Genomic DNA, 25,461 nt, shown 5'->3' with positions numbered 1-25,461 from the left:
GAGGTCAAAAACCCTATGGTATGTTCACTTCATTTCCACAAAGGTAAGAATAAAAAAATAATAATTTCACAACTGCAGCAAGGTGCTCATTCTTAAACAATAAAGTGAACATGAGCAATACAACGGCTCTGAGCCTAACTTTCACTGAAACTTAAAAAGTACATTTACATTCGGGGATCCTTTGGAGTGTGTTGTACTCACGCTTGGGACCCAGGCACGCTTATAGTACTTCATTCAGACAAGTTATTATGGGAAACACTTGATGCTGATTTGAGCACAATCAGTATGCGCATACAAGGACACTGTTCACATAGACTTTGCAAGTATTCTGTCAGGTATGTGGCAGTAGATGGATCTAAGTGCAGAGAGTGTGTTTATTAGTAGGAGTGATATTTACAAAAGCGAAACCGAAAGCAGAGTCATAAACATGGCTACAAACGTCTTGTCTTGTCTCGTCTCGTCTCGTCTTCTTCCGCTTTATCCGGGGCCGGGTTGCGGAGGCAGCAGTCTGAGCATGGAAGCCCAAACTTCCCTTTCCCCAGACACCTTGGCCAGCTTCCCCAGGGCCTCCTCCCGGGGGTACATGCCTGGAAAACCTCCCCAGGGAGTTGTCCAGGAGGCATCCGAAAAAGATGCTCGAGCCACCTCAGCTGATTCCTCTCAATGTGGAGGAGCAGCAGCTCTACTCCGAGCTCCTCCCAAGTGACTGTGCTTCTCACCCTATCTCTAAGGGAGCGCCCAGCCACCCTGCAAAGGAAACTCATTTTGGTCGCTTGTATCCGCGATCTTGTTCTTTCGGTCATTACCCAAAGCTCATGACCATAGGTGAGAGTCGGAACGTAGCTCGACCGGTAAATTGAGAGCTTCGCCTTTTGGCTCAGCTCCTTCTTCACCACGACGGACCGGTAAAGCGACTGCATCACTGCGGAGGCTGCACCGATCCGCCTGTCAATCTCACGCTCCATCCTTCCCTCACTTGTGAACAAGATCCTGAGATACTTAAACTTAAACGGTGACAAAGGGCAGCCCTGCCGGAGTCCAGCATGCACTGGGAACAGATCTGACTTACTGCCGGCAATGCGAACCAGACTCCTGCTCCGTTCGTACAGGGACCGGACAGCCCTTAGCAAAGAGCCCCGAACCCCATACTCCCGAAGCACCCCCCAGAGAATACCATGAGGTACACGGTCGAATGCCTTCTCCAGATCCACAAAGCACATGTGGACTGGTTGGGCAAACTCCCATGAACCCTTGAGCACCCTATGAAGGGTATAGAGCTGGTCCAGTGTTCCATGACCAGGACAAAAACCGCATTGTTCCTCCTGGATCCGAGGTTCAACTATTGGTTGAATTCTCCTCTCCAGTACCCTGGAGTAAACCTTCCCTGGGAGGCTGAGAAGTGTGATTTCCCTATAATTGGAGCACACTCTCCGGTCCTCTTTCTTAAAAAGAGGGACCACCACCCCAGTCTGCCACTCCAGAGGCAATTGTCCCCGACCGCCACGCGATGTTGCAGAGGCGTGTCAACCAAGACAGCTCCACAACATCCAGAGACTTGAGATAGTCAGGGCGGATCTCATCCACCCCCGATGCCTTGCCACCAAGGAGCTTGCAAACCACCTCAGTGACTTCGGCTTGGGTAATGGACGAGTCCACCTCTGAGTCATCAGCCTCAGTCTCCTCAATGGAAGACATGAGGGTGGGATTGAGGAGATCCTCAAAGTATTCCTTCCACCGCCTGACAATGTCCCCAGTCGAGGTCAACAGCTCCCCACCCGCATTGTAAATAGTGTTGGCAGAGTACTGCTTCCCCCTCCTGAGGCACCAGACGGTTTGCCAGAATTTCTTTGAGGCCGACCGATAGTCCTTCTCCATGGCCTCCCCGAACTCCTCCCAGTTCTGAGTTTTTGCCTCCGCAACTGCCCGAGCTGCAGCACGCCTGGCCTGCCGATACCCGTCAGCTGCCTCAGGAGTCCCGGAGGTCAACATGGCCCGATAGGACTCCTTCTTCAGCTTGACGGTATCCCTTACTTCTGGTGTCCACCACCGGGTTCGGGGATTGCCGCCACGACAGGCACCAGAGACCTTGCGGCCACAGCTCCGAACAGCTGCATCTGCAATGGAGGTAGAGAACATGGTCCACTCAGACTCAATGTCCCCCGCCTCCCTCGGAAGCTGGGAAAAGCTCTCCCGGAGGTGGGAGTTAAAGACCCCCCCAACAGAGTGCTCAGCCAGACGTTCCCAGCAGACTCTCACCATACATTTGGGCCTGCCAGGTCTGTCCGGCTTCCTCCTCCACCAGCGGATCCAACTCACCACCAGGTGGTGATCAGTTCACAGCTCAGCCCCTCTCTTCACCCGAGTGTCCAAGACATAGGGCTGGAGATCAGATGAAATGACAACAAAGTCAATCATCAACCTCCGACCTAAGGTGTCCTGGTGCCACGTGCACTTATGGACACCCCTATGCTCGAACATGGTGTTCGTTATGGACAAACCGTGACTAGCACAGAAGTCCAATAACAAAACACCACTCGGGTTCAGATTGGGGAGGCCGTTCCTTCCAACCATGCCCCTCCAGGTGTAACTGTCATCGCCCACGTGAGCATTGAAGTCCCCCAGTAGCACAATGGAGTCCCCAGTCTGAGCACCTCTCAGTACCTCTCCCAGGGACTCCAAGAAGGCCGGATACTCTATACTGCTATTCGGCCCGTAGGCACAAACAACAGCAAGAGCCCTCTCCCCAATCCAAAGGCGCAGAGAGGCGACCCTCTCGTTCACTGGGGTAAACTCCAACACATGGCGGCTGAGCTGGGGAGCTATAAGCAAGCCCATACCAGCCCGCCGCCGCTCACCATGGGTGACTCCAGAGAAGTGGAGCGTCCAGCCCCTCTCGAGGAGCTGGGTTCCAGAGCCCAAGCTGTGCATGGAGGTGAGCCCGACTATCTCTAGCCGGTACCTCTCAACCTCCCACACAAGCTCAGGCTCTTTCCCCCCGAGCGAAGTGACATTCCATGTCCCAACAGCTAGCTGCTGTGTCTGGGGATCAGGTCGTCGAGGCCCCTGCCTTCGACTGCCGCCCAATCCACACTGCACCAGCCCCTTATGGCTACCTCTGTGGGTGGTGAACCCACAGGAGGTCGGGCCCACGTCACCTCTTCGGGCTGAGCCCGGCCGGGCCCCATGGGCAAAGGCCCGGCCACCAAGCGCTCGCATACAAGCCCCAACCCCGGGCCTGGCTCCAGGGTGGGGCCCCGGCTGCGCCATACCGGGGGACGTCACGGTCCTTGATTGATTCTCCATAAGGGTTTTGGTGAACTGCTCTTGGTCTGGCCTGTCACCTAGGACCTGTCTGCCTTGGGAGACCCTGACAGGGGCGTAATGCCCCCGACAACATAGCTCCTAGGATCATTCAAGCATACAAACCCCTCCACCACAATAAGGTGGCAGTTCTAGGAGGGAACAAACAAACGTGACCGTGATAATAATAATATTTCACAAAGCCTCTGTGTCCTTATTTGTACGTGCTGATTGGGCTCAACTCACCATCTGCAGCAAGGTGTTTCCTGTAATGACTGGGTCCCAAGTGTGCACACAATGCCCTCTGAAGGATCCCCGAATGTAAATACACTTTAAGTCCTGGTGAAGGTTAGGCTCTGCTGAGCCGCTGTGTTGCTCATGTTCACGTCACTGGATAACAATGAGCACCTTGCTGATTTGATTTGATTTGGCAATAAAAAGTACATGTATATAAAATACATAATAAACAATATATTGCTGAGGATGACACAAAAAAGCAAACTTATTTCCATTGTGGGCTGCAGTTGTGAAATTATTATTTTTTTTTATTCTTACCTTTGTGGAAATGAAGTGAACATACCATAGGGTTTTTGACCTCTCTGCTGGACACCCGAGTCCTGTGGAATATTTTCACACCCATTTTTCCCTTCTATGTTTAAAAATCTCTCTAGATTTTTCCCTCAATGATGAATTACTTTTGGTAAATTAAAAAATCTGATGTCTTTGTTTCATTCAAAATGATTTGCACATCCAAAATGCAGCAAAACCTTCCCATACCAATCAATAACAACTAACTTGGCTGAATGAAGCACTACAAGCATGCCTCCTGTCATGGCGGTGTAGTTACCATTGCTGTGGGGTCACATGATGGTGCAAAGCCTCTATACCACTTATCTGTCGGGGAAGTGGGGGGAACTAGAGCCAATCCCAGCTGACTGGGCAGGTCGCCAATCTATTGCAGGGCTAACACAGAGATGAACAGCCAGTCACACTCACATTCACACCTATGGGCAATTTAGAGTAGCCAGTTGACCTAATGTGCATGTCTTTGGACTGTGGGAGAAACCCAGAGCACCCGGGGGAAACCCACACTGGCATGGGGAGAACATGCAAACTCTACATAGAAAGAACCCAAAATCTTCTCACTGTGAGACATCAGTGCCCACCTCTGCACCACTGTGCTGCCCTATTAGCAACATTTCTTTGTGACACAGGGTGAAAAAGGTGACATGGGGCCAGAGGGTGAACCTGGTATGAGGGGTGATCCAGGGATTAAAGGCAAAGAGGGGCCACCAGGTGATCCTGGACTCACTGGAGTCAGAGTGAGTACACACACACACACACACACACACACACACACACACACTACTATGCAGGTACACACAAATTTAACAAAATAGTGATAAAGCAAATGGTTTTAAAGATAATAATTCATATAAACAATGAAGCTATTGTTTAGCTTTCATATGTTAAGTGCTTCTTACAAAAGTTTGCAAAGAATTTGAGGAAATTCAACACAATAAAATAAAACACTTAAATAAAAAAATAAAAGTAAAGACTACAAATAAATAAAAAATTAAGTAGCCAAGAGACTATTTGTAAGTGTCAGTTACTGTACATTCTCTACTTAAAATATATTCATGGACTGGACTGGGGGGAAATTGGATCAGTGCATCTCTAAAAATTACTAATGAAGGGTCCCTATGCCAGAGGCGACCTATATATTTTTTAGAAAGCACAAAAGCAGAAATCCATTAATATTTTTTCTGTTATAGCAATATGATATTTTAAATTACCTATGTCTCTCTCTCTCTCTCTTTCTCTCTCTTTGTGTGTGTGTGTGTGTGTGTGTGTGTGTTTATTTTGTGTTCAGGGTCCTGAAGGGAAATCAGGGAAAATGGGTGAGAGAGGGAAGCCTGGCCTCAAGGTTAGTGACCCCAAAAGGTCCCAGAATTAAATATTTTTAAATAAATAAATAAAGGCTTTTCCCCCAATTCAGTGCCAGGTTTGTTTCCTGAAGTGCTCCTGCAGTTTGAACCCTAAAATGAACATTAAATAAAAGACAATAACTGAGATTTACTGCTCTCCAATGGCAAACCATGTTCACTGCTGTTTTGGTTGAATTTGAATAATGACTCAAAATAACTTTCTTTGTCTTGTGACAATGTGACCACATTGTGATTTGCTGTAGGTTGGGGGGGAAAAATGGTGTGAAAATCATGTGTGCCAGTACAGTTTTCCTCAGTTTCAGTGTTTGCATAGTTTCAGTATTTTCATAGGACCGTATGCTTCTTTGTATTTACAGCAATACTGTGCAAGTTTCAATGACCAACAGGCCAACTGGAATTTGTTGCACCATTTTATTTTTTGCCTTTTATCAAGCTTATGTGTAAGCTTAGGCTTTTACTCTTTACACTTTTCTGTTTTACTGGGTGTTATTAATCTCAAAAATAAATTACTACATTTAATATGATCTTACAGTGGTGCTTGAAAGTTTGTGAACCCTTTAGAATTTTTTATATTTCTGCATAAATATGACCTAAAACGTCATCAGATTTTCACACAAGGCCTAAAAGTAGATAAAGAGAACCCAGTTAAACAAATGAGACAAAAATATTATACTCTGTCATTTTGTTTATTGAGGAAAATGATCCAATATTACCTATCTGTGAGTGGCAAAAGTATGTGAACCTTTGCTTTCAGTATCTGGTGTGACCCCCTTGTGCAGCAATAACTGCAACTAAACATTTCCGGTAACTGTTGATCAGTCCTGCATGCTGGCTTGGAGGAATTTTAGCCCATTCCTCCGTACAGAACAGCTTCAACTCTGGGATGTTGGTGGGTTTCCTCACATGAACTGCTTGCTTCAGGTCCTTCCACAACATTTCGATTGGATTAAGGTCAGGACATTGACTTGGCCATTCCAAAACATTAACTTTATTCTTCTTTAACCATTCTTTGGTAGAAAAACTTGTGTGGTTAGGGTTGTTGTCTTGCTGCATGACCCACCTTCTCTTGAGATTCAGTTCATGGACAGATGTCCTGACATTTTCCTTTAGAATTCATTGGTATAATTCAGAATTCATTGTTCCATCAATGATGGCAAGCTGTCCTGGCCCAGATGCAGCAAAACAGGCCCAAACCATGATACTACCACCACCATGTTTCACACTGTAACTGTTGATCCGTCCTGCATGCTGGCTTGGAGGAATTTTAGCCCATTCCTCCATACAAAACAGCTTCAACTCTGGGATGTTGGTGGGTTTCCTCACATGAACTGCTCGCTTCAGGTCCTTCCACAACATTTCGATTGGATTAAGGTCAGGACATTGACTTGGCCATTCCAAAACATTAACTTTATTCTTCTTTAACCATTCTTTGGTAGAAAAACTTGTGTGGTTAGGGTTGTTGTCTTGCTGCATGACCCACCTTCTCTTGAGATTCAGTTCATGGACAGATGTCCTGACATTTTCCTTTAGAATTCATTGGTATAATTCAGAATTCATTGTTCCATCAATGATGGCAAGCTGTCCTGGCCCAGATGCAGCAAAACAGGCCCAAACCATGATACTACCACCACCATGTTTCACACTGTAACTGTTGATCAGTCCTGCATGCTGGCTTGGAGGAATTTTAGCCCATTCCTCCATACAAAACAGCTTCAACTCTGGGATGTTGGTGGGTTTCCTCACATGAACTGCTCGCTTCAGGTCCTTCCACAACATTTCGATTGGATTAAGGTCAGGACATTGACTTGGCCATTCCAAAACATTAACTTTATTCTTCTTTAACCATTCTTTGGTAGAACAACTTATGTGGTTAGGGTCGTTGTCTTGCTGCATGACCCACCTTCTCTTGAGATTCAGTTCATGGACAGATGTCCTGACATTTTCCTTTAGAATTCGTTGGTATAATTCAGAATTCATTGTTCCATCAATGATGGCAAGCTGTCCTGGCCCAGATGCAACAAAACAGGCCCAAACCATGATACTACCACCACCATGTTTCACAGATGGGATAAGGTTCTTATGCTGGAATGCAGTATTTTCCTTTCTCCAAACATAACACTTCTCAATTAAACCAAAAAGTTCTATTTTGGTCTCATCCGTCCACAAAACATTTTTCCAATAGCCTTCTGGCTTGTCCACGTGATCTTTAGCAAACTGCAGGCAAGCAGCAATGTTCTTTTTGGAGAGCAGTGGCTTTCTCCTTGCAACCCTGCCATGCACACCATTGTTGTTCAGTGTTCTCCTGATGGTGGACTCATGAACATTAACATTAGCCAATGTGAGAGAGGCCTTCAGTTGCTTAGAAGTTACCCTGGGGTCCTTTGTGACCCCGCCGACTATTACACGCCTTGCTCTTGGAGTGATCTTTGTTGGTCAACCACTCCTGGGGAGGGTAACAATGGTCTTGAATTTCCTCCATTTGTACACAATCTGTCTGACTTTACATTGGTAGAGTCCAAACTCTTTAGAGATGGTTTTGTAACCTTTTCCAGCCTGATGAGCATCAACAAAGCTTTTTCTGTGGTCCTCAGAAATCTCCTTTGTTCATGCCATGATATACTTCCACAAACATGTGTTGTGAAGATCAGACTTTGATAGATCCCTGTTCTTTAAATAAAACAGGGTGCCCACTCACACCTGATTGTCATCCCATTGATTGAAAACACCTGACTCTAATTTCACCTTCAAATTAACTGCTAATCCGAGAGGTTCACATACTTTTGCCATTCATAGATATATAATATTGGATCATTTTCCTCAATAAATAAATGACCAAGTATAATATTTTTGTCTCATTTGTTTAACTGGGCTCTCTTTATCTACTTTTAGGACTTGTGTGAAAATCTGATGATGTTTTAGGTCATATTTATGCAGAAATATAGAAAATTATAAAGGGTTCACGAACTTTCAAACACCACTGTATTTGCAGTTAATTAGATTAGAATCCAAAAGCCGCTACCAAGAACCATTTAATCAGTTGCAAAAACTATTACAAAACTGTGCTAAGGTTTGATTTTGGCAGAAAGGCAGGGGTTACACTGATATTTCGAAGTAGGAATAGCCCAATGCAGGAAGAGTATGTTTAATTTCTGTTTATTTTATGGTGTTCTGAACATTCAGCATATATGTCCACATATTTGTCTCTGTCTTTCTTCATACATACACACATGGCCAAAAGTGTGTGGATGCCCAACCATGACATTCATATGTATTTATTGAACATCTTTTTCCAATGGCATGGCATTTTTATTTATTTTTTTGTTGCTATAACAGCCTCGACTGTTCTTGGAAGGCTTTCCCGTAGATGTTGTGGTTGCTGGGGAGATTTGAGAGGTAGTGAAGTTAGGCACTGGCCTAATGTTGTGTGATAAGGCCTAGTGTGAAGTCTCATCTCATCTCATTATCTCTAGCCACTTTATCCTGTTCTACAGGTCGCAGACAAGCTGCAGCCTATCCCAGCTGACTACGGGCGAAAGGCGGGGTACACCCTGGACAAGTCGCCGGGTCATCACAGGGCTGACACATAGACACAGACAACCATTCACACTCACATTCACACCGACGGTCAATTTAGAGTCACCAGTTAACCTAACCTGCATGTCTTTGGACTGTGGGGGAAACCAGAGCACCCAGAGGAAACCCACGTGGACACGGGGAGAACATGCAAACTCCACACAGAAAGGCCCTCGCCGGCCACGGGGCTCGAACCCGGACCTTCTTGCTGTGAGGCGACAGCGCTAACCACTACACCACCGTGCCGCCAGTGTGAAGTCAGCATTCCAAATTATTCCAAAGATATTCATTGGGCTTGAGGTCAGGGGTTGCTGTAGGCCAGTTGAATGTTTCCAAACTAGCCTTGGCAAACTAACCCTTTGTGCTTTGCTTTCTTTGTGCACAGGAACATTGTCATACTGGAGCATGTTTGGGCCTGTTTGTTGTTGTGAAGGGAAATTTAATGCTACAGCATCCAAAGACATTCTATACAATTATGTATGCCCAACTTTGTGGCAAAAGTTTGGGAAAGGGCTATATATGGGGGTCATGGTCAGGCAACCACTTATGTACTTTTGGCCATATAGTGTATTTTGTATGAACTTGTTGACTTTGTTGTTATAATTTGTTGGTCCTTTAAGAATTATTGTCTCTACATAGTACTGGACTGTACACTATATCTGCATTTGACTGTATCTGTTCCTTATAGGGGGCAAAGGGCAACATGGGACACCTGGGTGTGACAGGAACAGCAGGGAAACCTGGACCAGTTGGAACCATTGGACCAAAAGGATCAAGAGGAACTGCTGGACCTGTGGTAAGCAAAAAAGAAAGTAATAAATAATTTATTTTGGCTGATGACACTTTTCTAAACCCTGAGCTAAAGTGAATGTATAATGAAGTGGATTTTAGCAATTTCAGTCTTGGGTGTGTAGTGGGGTTTCCATTCACTTATGTTTACAAGCTGAAATTGAACCACAAAAACTTTCAGACATAGAATAGAATAGATGTTTTGAGAAACCACACCCTCAATAGGGCATTCAAGGAGCAGAGCGTGCAAGATCAAAAACAAGCTGCAGAATCTTCGAGGTTGTAGTTGCCACTGTAATTACATCCAGACCCTCTTTTGGTGAAACTTTTTTTTTTTTGTAAATGTAAAGCGACCTTGGGTGCGAGAAAGGTGCTATATAAGTTGAAATTATTATTATTATTATTATTATTAGTAGTAGTAGTAGTAATAGTAATCTGATTGGATTTCTGCACTTCCATGTATGCTGGTTTCCAGCAAGACAAGAAATTGGAAAAGCTTTTCAGAGGAAGATATTTGTCACTAGATTTAAAAAAAAAAGTCTTGTCTCAGATTTTTTAAGAGAGCTTTGTTTGAAACCCTTCGTGATGATTAAGAGTGATTTCACTTTTTTTCCCCTCAACCTCCATGTAATCTACATGTAATTCTATGGGAAGTACCGGTAAGTGCATTTTGCACATTTTTGGTCTGAGCAAAGTTCAACTTTTTAGCAAAGTACAGATTGAGGGTAATCACTATTTTATTTCCTGACCAATCAGGTCACAAATTGGGGGTGAAATAAGAAAATGCAGCATGGAAGACAGAGTGCTGGTTAAAAAATAAAAATTTTATATATATATATATATATATATATATATATATATATATATATATATATATATATAGTCATATTTTTAAGGTTGGATTACAGGTTGGATTACAGTATAATATTTTGGTGACAAATACATTATAGATTAAACAGTGTATTTATGGCAAAATTATTTTAAAAAAAGTTATGTGGGTCATTTTTTGGCATACTCTATCTACAACCCCTGATGAAACTGAGAAATGTTATTGTTTTTTGAAAAATATGTGCTTATTTTGAACTTGATGTCAGCAACACATTTTAGAAAAGTTGGAGCAGGAGTAACAAAAGACTGAAAATGTTGTGTAATGCTTAAAAAAATTATTTGGTTAATTGGCAAAAAGTCAGTAACATGATTGGGTATAAAAAGAGCATTCCAGAGAGGCGGAGTCTCTCAGAAGTAAAGATGGGGAGGGATTCACCACTCTGTGAAAGACTGCATGGACAAACAGGAGAACAATTTAAGAATAACATAATTTTATGTAAAATTGCAAAAAATTTGGGGATCACATCATCTATGGTGCAGAATATCATTAAAAGATTCAGAGAATCTGGAGAAATCTCTGTATGCAAGAGACAAGGCTGAAAACTGACTGTAGCAGTCCATGTAGGTGGGTGGAGCACAGAAGGACGGCAGGACAGAACTGAGTTCCAAAAACTCTTTTTATTTGCACTTTTCAGTCGCAAAACCACACTCTCCCAGCCACACGCATACACACACACATAAGTCATCTGGTTGTGGAGAGAGCTCCCTCTGCTCTCGCTCTCTCTCCTTAGATGGGGTGCGGTCACTGGGAAGACACACAAACACATTAATTAACAACAGGTGTAGTGATTCTGCCACTTAACTTCCCCGACTCCGCCCTCCTGTCACAGACCGATGCTAGACCACGCCCCCGCTGCCACATACCCCCACCGCCCGACTCAGGCCGGGCAGCCGTCCGGCCCACAGCCGACTACCCCCCCCTTGACGGGAGAGGAAGTCCGCCACGACCATCTGTGCCCCCGGCCTGTGGATCACCTTGAAGTTAAAGGGTTGGAGTGCCAGATACCAACGGGTGATCCGCGCATTGGCATCTTTCATGCGGTGGAGCCACTAGAGGGGCACGTGGTCCGAACAGAGGGTGAAAGGGCATCCCAGCAGGTAGTACCGGAGGGCAAGGACCGCCCACTTGATCGCCAGGCACTCCTTCTCAATGGTACTGTAGCGCCCCTCACGCACCGACAGCTTGCGACTAATGTACAAGACGGGGCGATCCTCCCCCTCCACCTGCTGGGACAAAACGGCCCCCAGCCCTCTGTCCGACGCATCTGTCTGCAACATAAAGGGGAGAGAAAAGTCAGGGGAGTGTAAAAGTGGCCCCCCACACAGTGCAGCCTTAACCTTAGAAAAAGCCCGCTGGCATTGCTCCGTCCACTGGACCGGATCTGGTGCCCCCTTTTTAGTCAGATCAGTCAGAATCTCTTTTGGGATTCCAACTCGGGAGATGACGCGGAAGAGCGTCTCCGCAATACTGCGTGCTGAGATATTGCGAAGAGGCACGGCTTCCGGGTATCGCGTTGCATAGTCCACCAGAACTAATATAAACGGTACCCTTGTGCTGACTGATCTAATGGCCCGACGAGATCCATCCCAATTCTTTCGAACGGGGTCTCGATTAACGGTAGAGGGCGCAAAGGCGCTTTTGGAATGGCCGCTGGATTTACTAACTGGCATTCGCGGCACGCCGTACACCACCTACGGACATCGCCGCGAATCCCCGGCCAATAGAATCGGGCCATTATTCGGGCTAGTGTTTTATCCTGCCCTAAGTGTCCAGCCATGGGATTAAAGTGAGCCGCCTGGAATACCAATTCCCGGCGGCTCTTCGGAATTAAAAGCTGCATGACTCGCTCTTTAGTTTGAGTGTCCTGCGTCACTCGGTATAATCTATCCTTCATAATCGCGAAGTAAGGGAAGGACAGGGTGGCGTTCGGCGGGAGCGTTTGACCATCGATTACTCTCACTTGGTCAAACGCATGCTGCAGAGTCTCGTCTCGCGACTGCTCTAATGGGAAATCCGCGAGGGATTCCCCAATAGAGAGAGGAGGAGCCGGCGGCTCCTCACTCTGATGCAGAGATGACGTAGACGGCTCTGTGACAGCTGCTCCCGCCAAAGCGACACCGGGACCTCCCCCTGTCAAATGGCAGGACCCACTCTTTACTAGGCGTGTCATTAAATCCCGAAATCCCGGCCAATCAGTCCCCAAAATTAAAGAGTGGGTAAGGCGAGGATTAACCGCCGCCTTCACTATAAATTTTTCCCCTCTGAAAAAAATGTGGACTGACACCAAAGGGTAGCGGTGAACATCCCTGTGCACACACAACACCTTCACCCCTTGTGTTCCCCCCAATGCCTCGTCTTGAACCAGGCTTTGGCGAATTGAGGTCTGATTACAACCAGAATCCACCAACGCCTGATATGTAGCCCCTTGGATACTCACTGGTATGCGATACGCTCCGTCCCGATCGAAGGCGGCCTCTGGCGCGTCGGGGATCCGAACCACCGCGCCCACCTCCATCGCCGTGCACTGCTGTTGAAGGTGGCCCGGCTCCCCGCAGCACCAGCAAACCGGCCCGGGCTTTCCCTCTGTACCGGTGATCTGGGGCTCACTCACCTGAGGTGGGGGAGAGACAGACACAGAAGGGAGAAATGGGAGGGCACCGCGGGTGCGGCGGGCCGGCTGGGGTGGTGCCGGCCCCCACCTCTGCAGTGGGGGAACGGGGAGAGGATGGGACACAGGAGGAGGGGGAGAGAGAGAGAGAGAGAGAGAGAAGAGGAGAGAAGAGAAGATGCCATCTGCTGTCCTGCTGCCGGGACAGCCGCCAAATGATCCTCCGCCAGCTCGATTGCCTGATCCAGCGACGCCAGGCGGTGGCACTGGACCCACTCTGCGGTTCCCGCTGGTAAACGCACGACGAACTGTTCCAGTACCACCTGGTCGATGAGTCCCTTGGCGTCGCAATTGTCGGCCCTCAACCACTGCCAGCAGGCGTCCCGGAGTTGCTGGCCAAACGCAAACGGCCGGCCGACTTCCTCCAAGCGCAGAGCGTGGAAACGCTGATGTTGTTGCTCTAGGGTGCATCCCACCCGCTGGAGGATGGCCCGGCGAAGGTCCGCTTAGGCCAGCCGGCGGTCGGCGGGGAGCTGTAGCGTGGCCAGCTGCGCCTCTCCCGTTAGCAGGGGGAGGAGGCACGCCGCGCGCTGTTCCACCGGCCACCCCGAGGTCTCTGCTACCTGCTCAAAGAGCGTGAAGAATGCCTCGGGGTCATCCTGCGGGCCCATCTTCGTGAGGGTGAGGGGGGAAGGGCCCGCGGTGGTGGAGATGGTGGACCCTGCCGACGCGAGGAGGTGCCGGAACGCCCGACAATCTTCCTGTTGCGCCAGCACCAGGGCCTCGAACCGTTGTTCTTGCTCCTTTCGGAGGGCGAGCAGCGCCTGGTGCTGGCTCTGTTGGGCCGTGGCGAGGGCGTGGATCAGGTCGGCGAAGGTGGAGGACTCCATGGGGCTGTTGTCTTCTGTGCTCGGGTCCCGGGTTTCAGCACCACTGTAGCAGTCCATGTAGGTGGGTGGAGCACAGAAGGACGGCAGGACAGAACTGAGTTCCAAAAACTCTTTTTATTTGCACTTTTCAGTCGCAAAACCACACTCTCCCAACCACACACATACACACACACATAAGTCATCTGGTTGTGGAGAGAGCTCCCTCTGCTCTTGCTATCTCTCCTTAGATAGGGTGCGGTCACTGGGAAGACACACAAACACATTAATTAACAACAGGTGTAGTGATTCTGCCATCAAACATCTCTGTAAGACAGCCTTCTATCACCTCAGAAACATAGCCAAACTCCGTCCTTTACTCAGCCTGGGAGATGCAGAGAAGCTCGTCCACGCCTTTGTCTCCTCCAGACTGGACTACTGCAATGCACTCCTCATCGGGATTCCTGGCAAGAACATCCAGAGGCTTCAATACATCCAGAACTCTGCTGCCAGGATCCTGATGAGGGTGCGCAAACATGAACACATCACCCCCATTCTGAAAAACCTTCACTGGCTCCCTGTCCATTTCAGAATCCAGTACAAGGTCTCACTTCTCACCCACCAGTGCATAAATGGAAATGCCCCCCACTACCTACAAGAACTCCTCACCCCCCAGGTCAATACACGCTCCCTCCGGTCCACAAACACAAATACCCTCCACATACCCAGAACCAAACTCCACAGTATGGGTGACAGGGCCTTTTCCTGTGCTGCTCCAAGGCTGTGGAACGCCCTCCCTGACCATCTAAGGGCCCCACAGCCTACAGAAACCTTTAAAAGGCACTTAAAAACACATCTTTTTAAATTGGCCTACTGTTAATCTTGTTCCTTCTTTTCATTTTTATTTTATTGCCTCTGCTTCCTTTCATTTTTTATTGCAATACTTTTTTTTTGCAACCCTTTTTTTAACTTCCTTTTTTATCCACCTTTTGTAGCACTTTGAGATTTTAACAATAGAAAGTGCATTATAAATAAAATGTATTATTATTATTATTATTATTATTATTATTATTATTACTTAACTTCCCCGACTCTGCCCTCCTGTCACAGACCGATGCTAGACCACGCCCCCGCTGCCACACTGACATTGGATGCCTATGATCTTCAGGCCCTCATATGACACTGAATTAAAAGCAGACACGTGTCTGGAGTGGAAATCGTTGCATGGGCTCAGGAACACTTCAAAAAACCATTGTCTGTGAAAACAGTTCATTACTGCAGCCACAAATACAAGTTAAAACCATATATAAACAATATCCAGAAACACCGCCACCTTCTCTAGGCCCGAGCTCTTTTACGATGGACTGAGGTGAAGTGGAAAATTGTCCCAAGGTCTGACGAATCAAAAGTAGACATTCTTTTTAGAAATCATGAACACCACGTCCTCCAGGCTAAAGAGGAGAGGGACCATCCAGCTTGTTATCAGTGTACAGTTCAAAAGCCAGCATGGTATGTGATGGTATGACTTTTTTTTTTAATAATGCATGACATCGGTAGCTTGTACATCTGGGAAGGCAGCATTAATGCTGAATGATATATACACGTTTCAGAGTCATATGCTGCCATCCAGACAAAATCTTTTTCAGCAAAGGCCTTCCTTCTTTCAGCAAGACAATGCCAAACTGCTTTCTGCACATATTAAAGCTGCATGGCTCCATAGTAAAAGAGTCTGGGTGCTAAACTGACCTGCCTGCAGTCCAGACTTGTCTCCCATTTCAAACATTTGGCACATTATACAACAAAGGAGACCCTGAACTGTTGAGCAAATAAAATTGTATATCAGGCAAGAATTGGACAACATCTCTTTCAAAACTACAGCAATTGGTCTCCTCAGTTCTCAAACGTTTACAGAGTGCTTTCAAAAGTAGAGGTGATGCAACACAGTGGTAAACATGCCCCTGTTCCAACTTTTTTGAAATGTGTTGCTGACATCAAATTCAAAATGAGCATACATTTTTCAAAAAACAACAAAATTTCTCAGTTACAACATTTGATATGTTGTCTTTGTACTATTTTCAATGAAATATAGGGTTTCCGTGATTTTCAAGTTTTTATTTACAGTTGACAGTGTCCCAACTTTTTTGAAATTGGAGTTGTATATAAATTGTTATATACAATAGCTGATACAATACTGGCCAGAGCATTGTTATGGTTTCAGTGCGAAAGCAATATTGTGTTGCTTTAGGATGACTCTGTCCCTTGAGTTTGTTGTCCCTTTAAGGAGCCATTAAGATTATACTAAAATATCATTGCTTTACTCCCTATATTCTCATTTCTGCACTTGTGTTCACTTGCCGTTTTACTCTCAGTTAAGGCATGTGGGTGAGAATGTGACGTGACAAATTGGTATGGAAGCAATTTATTTTTTTTCAGAATATTCAACAAACAGTATTTAATTTTTCTTCAGGGTGCTCCAGGCCGGATGGGACAACAGGGGGATCCGGGTTTAGCAGGCTATGAGGTGAGGATGATGAAAGGTTGTCAGACATACTGGGTATTTATTAGCTCACTCTTTCACACTTTTAATTGAGAATATAGTGGAGCAGTATTATGGAATTTCAGACAATGAAAAAGTCTGTTTATTTGCTCTCCTCTCTCCCCCTCCATTTCCTCTCTCTTTGTCTCTCTCTTTGTAGGGTCACCAGGGGCCACAGGGTCCTATAGGGCCTCCAGGACCAAAAGGTGTAAAGGTAAAATCACACTTCCTGTGACTACCTGGTTATTTGCTCATTAATAAGAACCTTCAAATTTACAACAGTGAAATGTATGCAGTTAGTTCATTTTGTGCACATTCAACTATGAAGGTTTTTCACTGCACCATCCATAAAGCATTACAATCATGATTATTTACACCACAAAGTTTAAACTACACACATAAACATGGCAAAGAGGCATCTTATGCATCACACTTTCATCTCATCTAATAGAAGTTTTGTTGTTTAGGGTGAACAGGGAGATGATGGGAAAATAACAGGTCCTCCTGGTTCACCTGGACTTCAGGTAAGTTAATCTTTTTGGTCTCTTACACACTCTTTTTGTTCTCCTATATATTATGTCTGCAGTATAGCAATAAACAGTATACTGTATGTGCATGTGTGTGTTTGTGTGTTTGCTAGGGTCGTATGGGTGACCGAGGTGACCGAGGGGAACCAGGAGATCCAGGATACCCAGTGAGTTAATATCGGGTTGGATTTGACCTTTGGCTCTTTGGTTCATAACACATAAACAACATAGCAATATTCTATTGGAGTGAAATATTTCTTTCTTTTGAAGTTAATAAGAAATAAAGCACAATGTCAAGAAACAGCAAAGCCTTTTTTATTTTGTTTCTGTTTATGTGAAGGATCCATCATACAAGTCCCTGTGTATTAATGAAACGATAACATAAGGGCATGCAGTGTCTTGCAAAAGTATTCATCCCCCTTGATGTTTGTCCTGTTTTGTCGCATTACAAGCTGGAATTAAAATTGATTTTTGGGGGGTTAGCACCATTTGATTTGCACAACATGCCTGCCACTTTAAAGGTGCAAATTGTTTTTTTATTTTTTTTAATTAAATTTTTTTTTTACACAAAAAAATAAGATGAAAAAAACTAAATCTGGAGTGTGCATAGGTATTCACCCCCCCCCCCCCCCCCCCCCCCAAGTCAATACTTTGTAGAGCCACCTTTTCTTGCAATGCAAATGTCTTGGGGTATATCTCTATTAGCTTAGCACATCTAACCACTGGGATTTTTGCCCATTCCTCAAGGCAAAACTGCTCCAACACCTTCAAGCTAGATGGGTTGTGTTGGTGTACAGCAATCTTCAAGTTATGCCACAGATTCTCAATTGGATTGAGGTCTGGACTTCGACTAGGCCATTCCAAGACATTTAAATGTTTCCCTTTAAACCACTCCAGTGTAGCTTTAGCAGTATGTTTAGGGTCATTGTCCTGCTGGAATGCGAACCTTCGTCCCAGTCTCAAACCTCTGGCTGACTCAAACAGATTTTCCTCCAGAATTGCCCTGTATTTAGTGCCATCCATCTTTCTTTCAATCCTGACCAGCTTTCATGTCTCTGCAGATGAAAAATATCCCCACAGCATGATGCTGCCACCACCATGCTTCACTGTAGGAATGGTGTTCTCAGGGTGTTGGGTTTGTGCCACACATGGCGTTTCCCATAATGGCCAAAAAGTTCAATTTTAGTCTCATCTGACCAGAGAATGTTCTTCCATGTGTTTGGGGAGTCTGCCACATGCTGTTGAGCAAACTCCAAACATATTTTCTGATTTTTTTCTTTAAGCAATGACTTTTTTTCTGGCCACTCTTTCATAAAGCCCTGCTCTGTGGAGTGTGTGGCTTAAAGTGGTCCCATGGACAGATACTCCCATCTCTGCTGTGGATCTTTGCAGCTCCTTCAGTGTGATCTTTGGTGTCTTTGTTGCATCTCTGATTAATGCCCTCCTTGCCTGGTCTGTGAATTTTGGTGGGTGGCCTTCTCTTGTCAGGTTTGTAGTGGTGTCATATTCTTTCCATTTTGCTATAATGGATTTAATGGTGCTCCCTGGGATATTTAAAGTTTGGGATTTTTTTTATACAGTGGTGCTTGAAAGTTTGTGAACCCTTTAGAATTGTCTATATTTCTGCATAAATATGATTTAAAACATCATCAGATTTTCACACAAGTCCTAAAAGTAGATAAAGAGAACCCAGTTAAACAAATGAGACAAAAATATTATACTTGGTCATTTATTTATTGAGGAAAATGATCCAATATTACATATCTGCGAGTGGCAAAAGTATGTGAACCTTTGCTTTCAGTATCTGGTGTGACCCCCTTGTGCAGCAATAACTGCAACTAAACATTTCCAGTAACTGTTGATCAGTCCTGCACATTGGCTTGGAGGAATTTTAGCCCATTCCTCCATACAGAACAGCTTCAACGCTGGGATGTTGGTGGGTTTCCTCACATGAACTGCTCGCTTCAGGTCCTTCCACAACATTTTGATTAGATTAAGGTCAGGACTTTGACTTGGCCATTCCAAAACATTAACTTTATTCTTCTTTAACCATTCTTTGGTAGAACGACTTGTGTGCTTAGGGTCATTGTCTTGCTGCATGACCCACCTTCTCTTGAGATTCAGTTCATGGACAGATGTCCTAACATTTTCCTTTAGAATTTGCTGGTATAATTCAGAATTCATTGTTCCATCAATGATGGCAAGCCATCCTGGCCCAGATGCAGCAAAACAGGCCCAAACCATGATACTACCACCACCATGTTTCACAGATGGGATAAGGTTCTTATACTAGAATGCAGTGTCTTCCTTTCTCCAAACATAACACTTCTCATTTAAACCAAAAATTTCTATTTTGGTCTCATCCGTCCACAAAACATTTTTCCAATAGCCTTCTGGCATGTCCACGTGATCTTTAGCAAACTGGAGATGAGCAGCAATGTTATTTTTGGAGAGCAGTGGCTTTCTCCTTGCAACCCTGCCATGCACACCATTGTTGTTCAGTGTTCTCCTGATGGTGGACTCATGAACATTAACATTAGCCAATGTGAGAGAAGCCTTCAGTTGCTTAGAAGTTACCCTGGGGTCCTTTGTGACCTCGCCGGCTATTACACGCCTTGCTCTTGGAGTGATCTTTGTTGGTCGACCACTCCTGGGGAGGGTAACAATGGTCTTGAGTTTCCTCCATTTGTACACAATCTGTCTGATTGTGGATTGGTGGAGTCCAAACTCTTTAGAGATGGTTTTGTAACCTTTTCCAGCCTGATGAGCATCAACAACACTTTTTCTGAGTTCCTCAGAAATCTCCTTTGTTCGTGCCATGATACACTTCCACAAACATGTGTTGTGAAGATCAGACTTTGATAGATCCCTGTTCTTTAAATAAAACAGGGTGCCCACTCACACCTGATTGTCATCCCATTGATTGAAAACACCTGACTCTAATTTCACCTTTAAATTAACTGTTAATCCTAGAGGTTCACATACTTTTGCCACTCACAGATATGTAATATTGGATCATTTTCCTCAATAAATAAATGCCCAAGTATAATAATTTTGTCTCATTTGTTTACTGGGTTCTCTTTATCTAATTTTAAGATTTGTGTGAAAATCTGATGATGTTTTAGGTCATATTTATGCAGAAATATAGAAAATTCTAAAGGGTTCACAAACTTTCAAGCACCACTGTAACTCAACCATGATCTATGCTTCTCCACAACTTTGTCTCTGACCTGTTTGGAGTGCTCCTTGGTTTTCATGATGCTTGCTTAGTAGCGTTGCAGAGTCAGGGTTCTTCCAGAACAGGTTGATTTATACAGACATCATGTGACACTGATTGCACGCAGGTGGATCTTAATCCACTAATTATGTGACTTATGAAGTGACCAGCTCTTATTTCAGGGTTTCATATGAAAAGGGGTGAATACCTATGCACACTCCAGATTTCTGTTTTTCATCTTAATTATAATTTGTGTCACAATAAAGAGACAATTTGCACCTTTAAAGTGGTAGGCATGTTGTGTAAATCTTTAACTTTATTTCATTTTCAGCATTCATTTATTTAAATAAACAAGCAAAAAAAAAAAACCTTGGCTACTTATAGCCATGTTATGGTGTGAAATTGACCCAATGCTTGCAGTGCATTATGGGAATTCACATGGCCACTGGCACTATACTGTATATAACCATTCAGTAATTACACTTGTCAAGAAATCCTTCTTAAACTTCTTAAAGTGCTTAGAATTGTAGCAATAGAGTGCAGCCTAGTTATCTAGTTATCTAAATATCTTGCAAATTTGAAATCAGTTGCAAGCAAATGCAAAACTACTCACATGTTCAATATACAGAAATGTAAAGATCTTCATATTTTCTTGGGTTTTCACTGGTGATGTCTTGATGCCCAGGGTCTGCCAGGTGTGGATGGACTTCGAGGCAAAGCTGGTGCACCTGGATTACCTGTGAGCAAACTCTCTCTCTCTCTCTCTCTCTCTCTCTCTCTCTCTCAGGTGTGTTGATGTTTTAATATATTTTAGGGTCACCCTGGTCCTCGTGGACAACAAGGCCCCAAAGGATCAAAAGGAGAGCAGGTTGTGCTTTTTGTAAATTTGAGATCTAAACATGTGGAAATATTATGTGCCACACTCAATCACTGTGTGTGAGGAGTGTTAGAGTAGGAGGTTTTTAACATCTTGTTCTTTTTTCTCTCATAAAGGGTCAAAAAGGTAAACAGGGTCAGCAAGGAGAACGTGGAAGTAGAGGATCACCAGTAAGAACAACATCGTTTTCTTCCTCTTATCATTGTGTTTGTCACACACAAAAACTGTAAAATGTAAAACTTCCTGAAAACTGAAGTAACTTGCACAGCAACAAAAACAGTTTCACCGAAACAGCAACCTTTCTTAACAGCGTCAATTCTGCTAACTCCTCTGTTATTGTTACTTATAAATTACCTAGAAAAATTGCAGGACAATTGTCAAACATGGCATTTTGTCAACAAAATAATTTACTTTAATTTTTCTTCCACATTTGTTTACAAGTGTTTAGAATGAATTTTCACAACAGCATTGTTTACACTTCATTGTAATGATGATATGTGGTTGTATGTATTGTTCAGATCAGTAAAAAAAATCCTTAGACTTATGTGAGTGGAAAATTGTGTTTACTGGGTGTGTGGAGTTTGGCAAGGCTTTATCATTATATAAATATCCATCCATCCATCCATCCATCCATCCATCCATCCATCCAACATGACATAGTTTTTCATATAGTACAAAATTTCTCTCTCCTTTTTTTGAAGGGTGTGGTTGGCTTGCCAGGACTGAGGGGTGTGATTGGTCGAGAAGGCCGGGAGGGCATTCCTGGAGTGGATGGTATTCCAGGGAAGGACGGAAGTAAAGGAATACCTGTGGGCCTAATTTTCTTCTTCTTTTTTTTCTCTTTTAAATCTATGGCACCATTCAAAAGTTTGGACACAAATTTGATTATATTCTACACTGTAGAACAATACTGAAGACATCAAAACTCTGAAATAACATATGGAACATATATGAAATTATGTGGTAAATAAAAAAAGTGTGTGTGTGTGTGTGTGTGTGTGTGTGTGTGTGTGTGTGTGTATATATCCCTTTGATGCAAAACATATGCACACCCCTTCTAATGCACAACATGGGTCAAAAATGACCCGCATTCATTTTCCAGGTTATTTCATGCTGACTGAGTTTTTCTTTGCTCTATCTTTTGAAATCAATTTATTTTATGATTGAATATTCCAAGTATTCTTTAAATATCTTGTTTTTAATTATCACAAATCATTAATTTAATTTTTTCTTTCCTACTTTATGAACAAAAATACTTTTTATATTCCTACACATGGGTCATCCAAGTGGGATTTAAAATTAAATGTCTTAATACTATAATAATTTGTTTCAAGTAATTACTTTAGCAGTGAATGGGGCCAGTTATTTATTTATTAACTATGTAGTTAGCTAAACCAACTACAATAAAATTAGCTAACTAAAGTAGAATATGTCAACAGCTCGGTAGCTAATAGTAATTACTTGTAACTTTCTGACAAGTAATCTACTCACTCTCAAGGGAACCTAAACATCAGGGACGCCGCCAGAAATTTTGGGCCCCATGAAAGATTAGAATTTTGGGCCCCCCAACTTTGCCCACACTCGTCACAATTGCACTATTGTCATTTATTTGACTTTTGATAGCCCATGGACCTTGAGTTTGTGACTTTATTACATTTTATGTATTAACCTACCAGGGACAAGATTATTGCCGTTATTACCATTATTAACTAGATTACTGTTATTAGCAACACTTTAATCTAGCAAACTGTATATGGCGCTCGCTCATTAAAAACTTCAATCCTAAAGCATTTATGGGTTGTATTACTGTTTACCTCCTTCTCCAAAGGGGGGTTCAGTGGTTTGGTAGGGCGGAGGTCCCCCTGAGGCTGAATCTGTGCATATTTAGGGCACCCCATTAGTTATGAAACTGGTTATTAGCACTAGTTATTAGCACCAGCATAACGTAATATTTCATCTTATCACACAAGTCAGTTCAGTTATTAAAATGGAAAAAATGTCACTGTACAAACTGTAAAAGTGTTCTCTTGATAGGCTAATCCAACCACGTTCATACTGTTCATTTACCATTCGCTAATATTTTGAACACACGTGAGCGATAGCTACCTTTCTTTGGGAAAAACTGAGTGACCAGTTGCCTGCCTCTCCGGTCCCTCTCAGCTTTCAGCTGCCTTTCTTTACGTTTTTGACAGCCACTCTTCATATTTAGCGATCATAGACTGTACGCACTCCACTGCTGGCTGGCTGGCTGCTGCACCGCGACACAGCAGCAAGTAGCGTTGCACTGATCAGCACACAGATTTAACGCATCGCGCTTCTACCAGAACTGGACCGTACCATTTCACAAAAGGGGGAGGGTTAAATGACAATATGTTGAAGTACTCAAGAAATGGACAACCTTGTTCAATTAGCTCATTTTACCAGATGGAATATTGCATTGCTGTTATTTCAAAAGTCTTATTAAAATCATTAAAAGCATATTATCAGCCCCTTAAAGGGCCCCTTGGCAGTGCTGGGCCCCTAGAATTGTTCTAACCTTTCCCCCCCTGGCGGCACCCATGCTAAACATAATCAATTTTTTTCTAAGGTAATGTTAGAAAAACATTACTTGCATGTATTAGATGGGTAAAGAGCGCTGTGCTGAGCTGTGAAATGTCTGACACAAGCACAATTCACAGTTCCCACCAAACGCTGGAGTAAATGCATGCGGGTCGGTTCTGACCCATGTGTGTAAACTTGATGTAGAATTACAAAAGCTGTGCTTGTTCATAACTTAAGAAAGGAAAAATAAAAATGATGATTTGTGCTAAACAAAAACAAGATATTTACTGCATATTTGGAAAAGTAAATGACAATGAATTTATTTCAAAAGTATATCATAGAAACACTCAGCCATACATGAAATAACCTGGAAAATGAATGCAGGTCGTTTTTGACCCATGTTGTGCATTAGAAGGGTAGTGATACAAAAAGGGCTTTTATTCAAAAAGTAAGAAAGGAAAAAATAAAATAAGGATGTATGATGATCAAAAACAAGTTAATTGAGGAATACCTTGAATACTGAATGATGGAATTAATTTATTGCAAAGATATAGAAGATAAAAACTCCGCTGGGTCACTTTTGACCCATGTTTTGCATCAAAGGGATATACAGTGGTGCTTGAAAGTTTGTGAACCCTTTAGAATTTTCTGTATTTCTGCATAAATATGACCTAAAACATCATCAGATTTTCACACAAATCCTAAAAGTAGATAAAGAGAACCCAGTTAAACAAATGAGACAAAAATATTATACTTGGCCATTTATTTATTGAGGAAAATGATCCAATATTACAAATCTGTGAGGGGCAAAAGTATGTGAATCTTTGCTTTCAGTATCTAGTGTGACCCCCTTGTGCAGCAATAACTGCAACTAAACGTTTCCGGTAACTGTTGATCAGTCCTGCACACCGGCTTGGAGGAATTTTAGCCCATTCCTCCGTACAGAACAGCTTCAACTCTGGGATGTTAGTGGGTTTCCTCATATGAACTGCTCGCTTCAGGTCCTTCCACAACATTTCGATTGGATTAAGGTCAGGACTTTGACTTGGCCATTCCAAAACATTAACTTTATTCTTCTTTAACCATTCTTTGGTAGAACGACTTGTGTGCTTAGGGTCGTTGTCTTGCTGCATGACCCACCTTCTCTTGAGATTCAGTTCATGGACAGATGTCCTGACATTTTCCTTTAGAATTTGCTGGTATAATTCAGAATTCAGTATTCCATCAATGATGGCAAGTTGTCCTGGCCCAGATGCAGCAAAACAGGCCCAAACCATGATACTACCACCACCATGTTTCACAGATGGGATAAGGTTCTTTTGCTGGAATGCAGTGTTTTCCTTTCTCCCAACATAATGCTTCTCATTTAAACCACAAAGTTCTATTTTGGTCTCATCCGTCCACAAAACATTTTTCAAATAGCCTTCTGGCTTGTCCACGTGATCTTTAGCACACTACAAACGAGCAGCAATGCTCTTTTTGGAGATCAGTGGCTTTCTCCTTGCAACCCTGCCATGCACACCATTGTTGTTCAGTGTTCTCCTGATGGTGGACTCATGAACATTAACATTAGCCAATGTGAGAGAGGCCTTCAGTTGCTTAGAAGTTACCCTGGGGTCCTTTGTGACCTCGCCGACTATTACACGCCTTGCTCTTGGAGTGATCTTTGTTGGTTGACCACTCCTGGAGAGGGTAACAATGGTTCTGAATTTCCTCCATTTGTACACAATCTGTCTGACTGTGGATTGGTGGAGTCCAAACTCTTTAGAGATGGTTTTGTAACCTTTTA

At 43.8% G+C, this 25,461-nt stretch overlaps 1 protein-coding gene across 1 annotated transcript in view; it reads left to right on the top strand.

The window, feature by feature from the left end:
• The window catches only part of col27a1a (collagen, type XXVII, alpha 1a), a 227,375-nt gene that overhangs the window by 156,672 nt on the left and 45,242 nt on the right, over positions 1-25,461 (top strand). Inside the window, exons 37-47 of the mRNA XM_060936627.1 lie at positions 4,515-4,622; positions 5,174-5,227; positions 9,511-9,618; positions 16,442-16,495; positions 16,671-16,724; positions 16,978-17,034; positions 17,151-17,204; positions 20,940-20,993; positions 21,069-21,122; positions 21,248-21,301; positions 21,833-21,940. Of these exons, the coding sequence (XP_060792610.1) occupies positions 4,515-4,622; positions 5,174-5,227; positions 9,511-9,618; positions 16,442-16,495; positions 16,671-16,724; positions 16,978-17,034; positions 17,151-17,204; positions 20,940-20,993; positions 21,069-21,122; positions 21,248-21,301; positions 21,833-21,940 (759 nt within the window). The remainder of the gene's footprint in view (positions 1-4,514; positions 4,623-5,173; positions 5,228-9,510; positions 9,619-16,441; positions 16,496-16,670; positions 16,725-16,977; positions 17,035-17,150; positions 17,205-20,939; positions 20,994-21,068; positions 21,123-21,247; positions 21,302-21,832; positions 21,941-25,461) is intronic.

The sequence above is a fragment of the Neoarius graeffei genome, chromosome 12, assembly GCF_027579695.1.
Source record: "Neoarius graeffei isolate fNeoGra1 chromosome 12, fNeoGra1.pri, whole genome shotgun sequence".
NCBI classification, from domain to species: domain Eukaryota; kingdom Metazoa; phylum Chordata; class Actinopteri; order Siluriformes; family Ariidae; genus Neoarius; species Neoarius graeffei.
The sequence above is the reverse complement of the archived record's forward strand: the minus strand, read 5'-3'. Positions and strand labels throughout refer to the sequence as shown.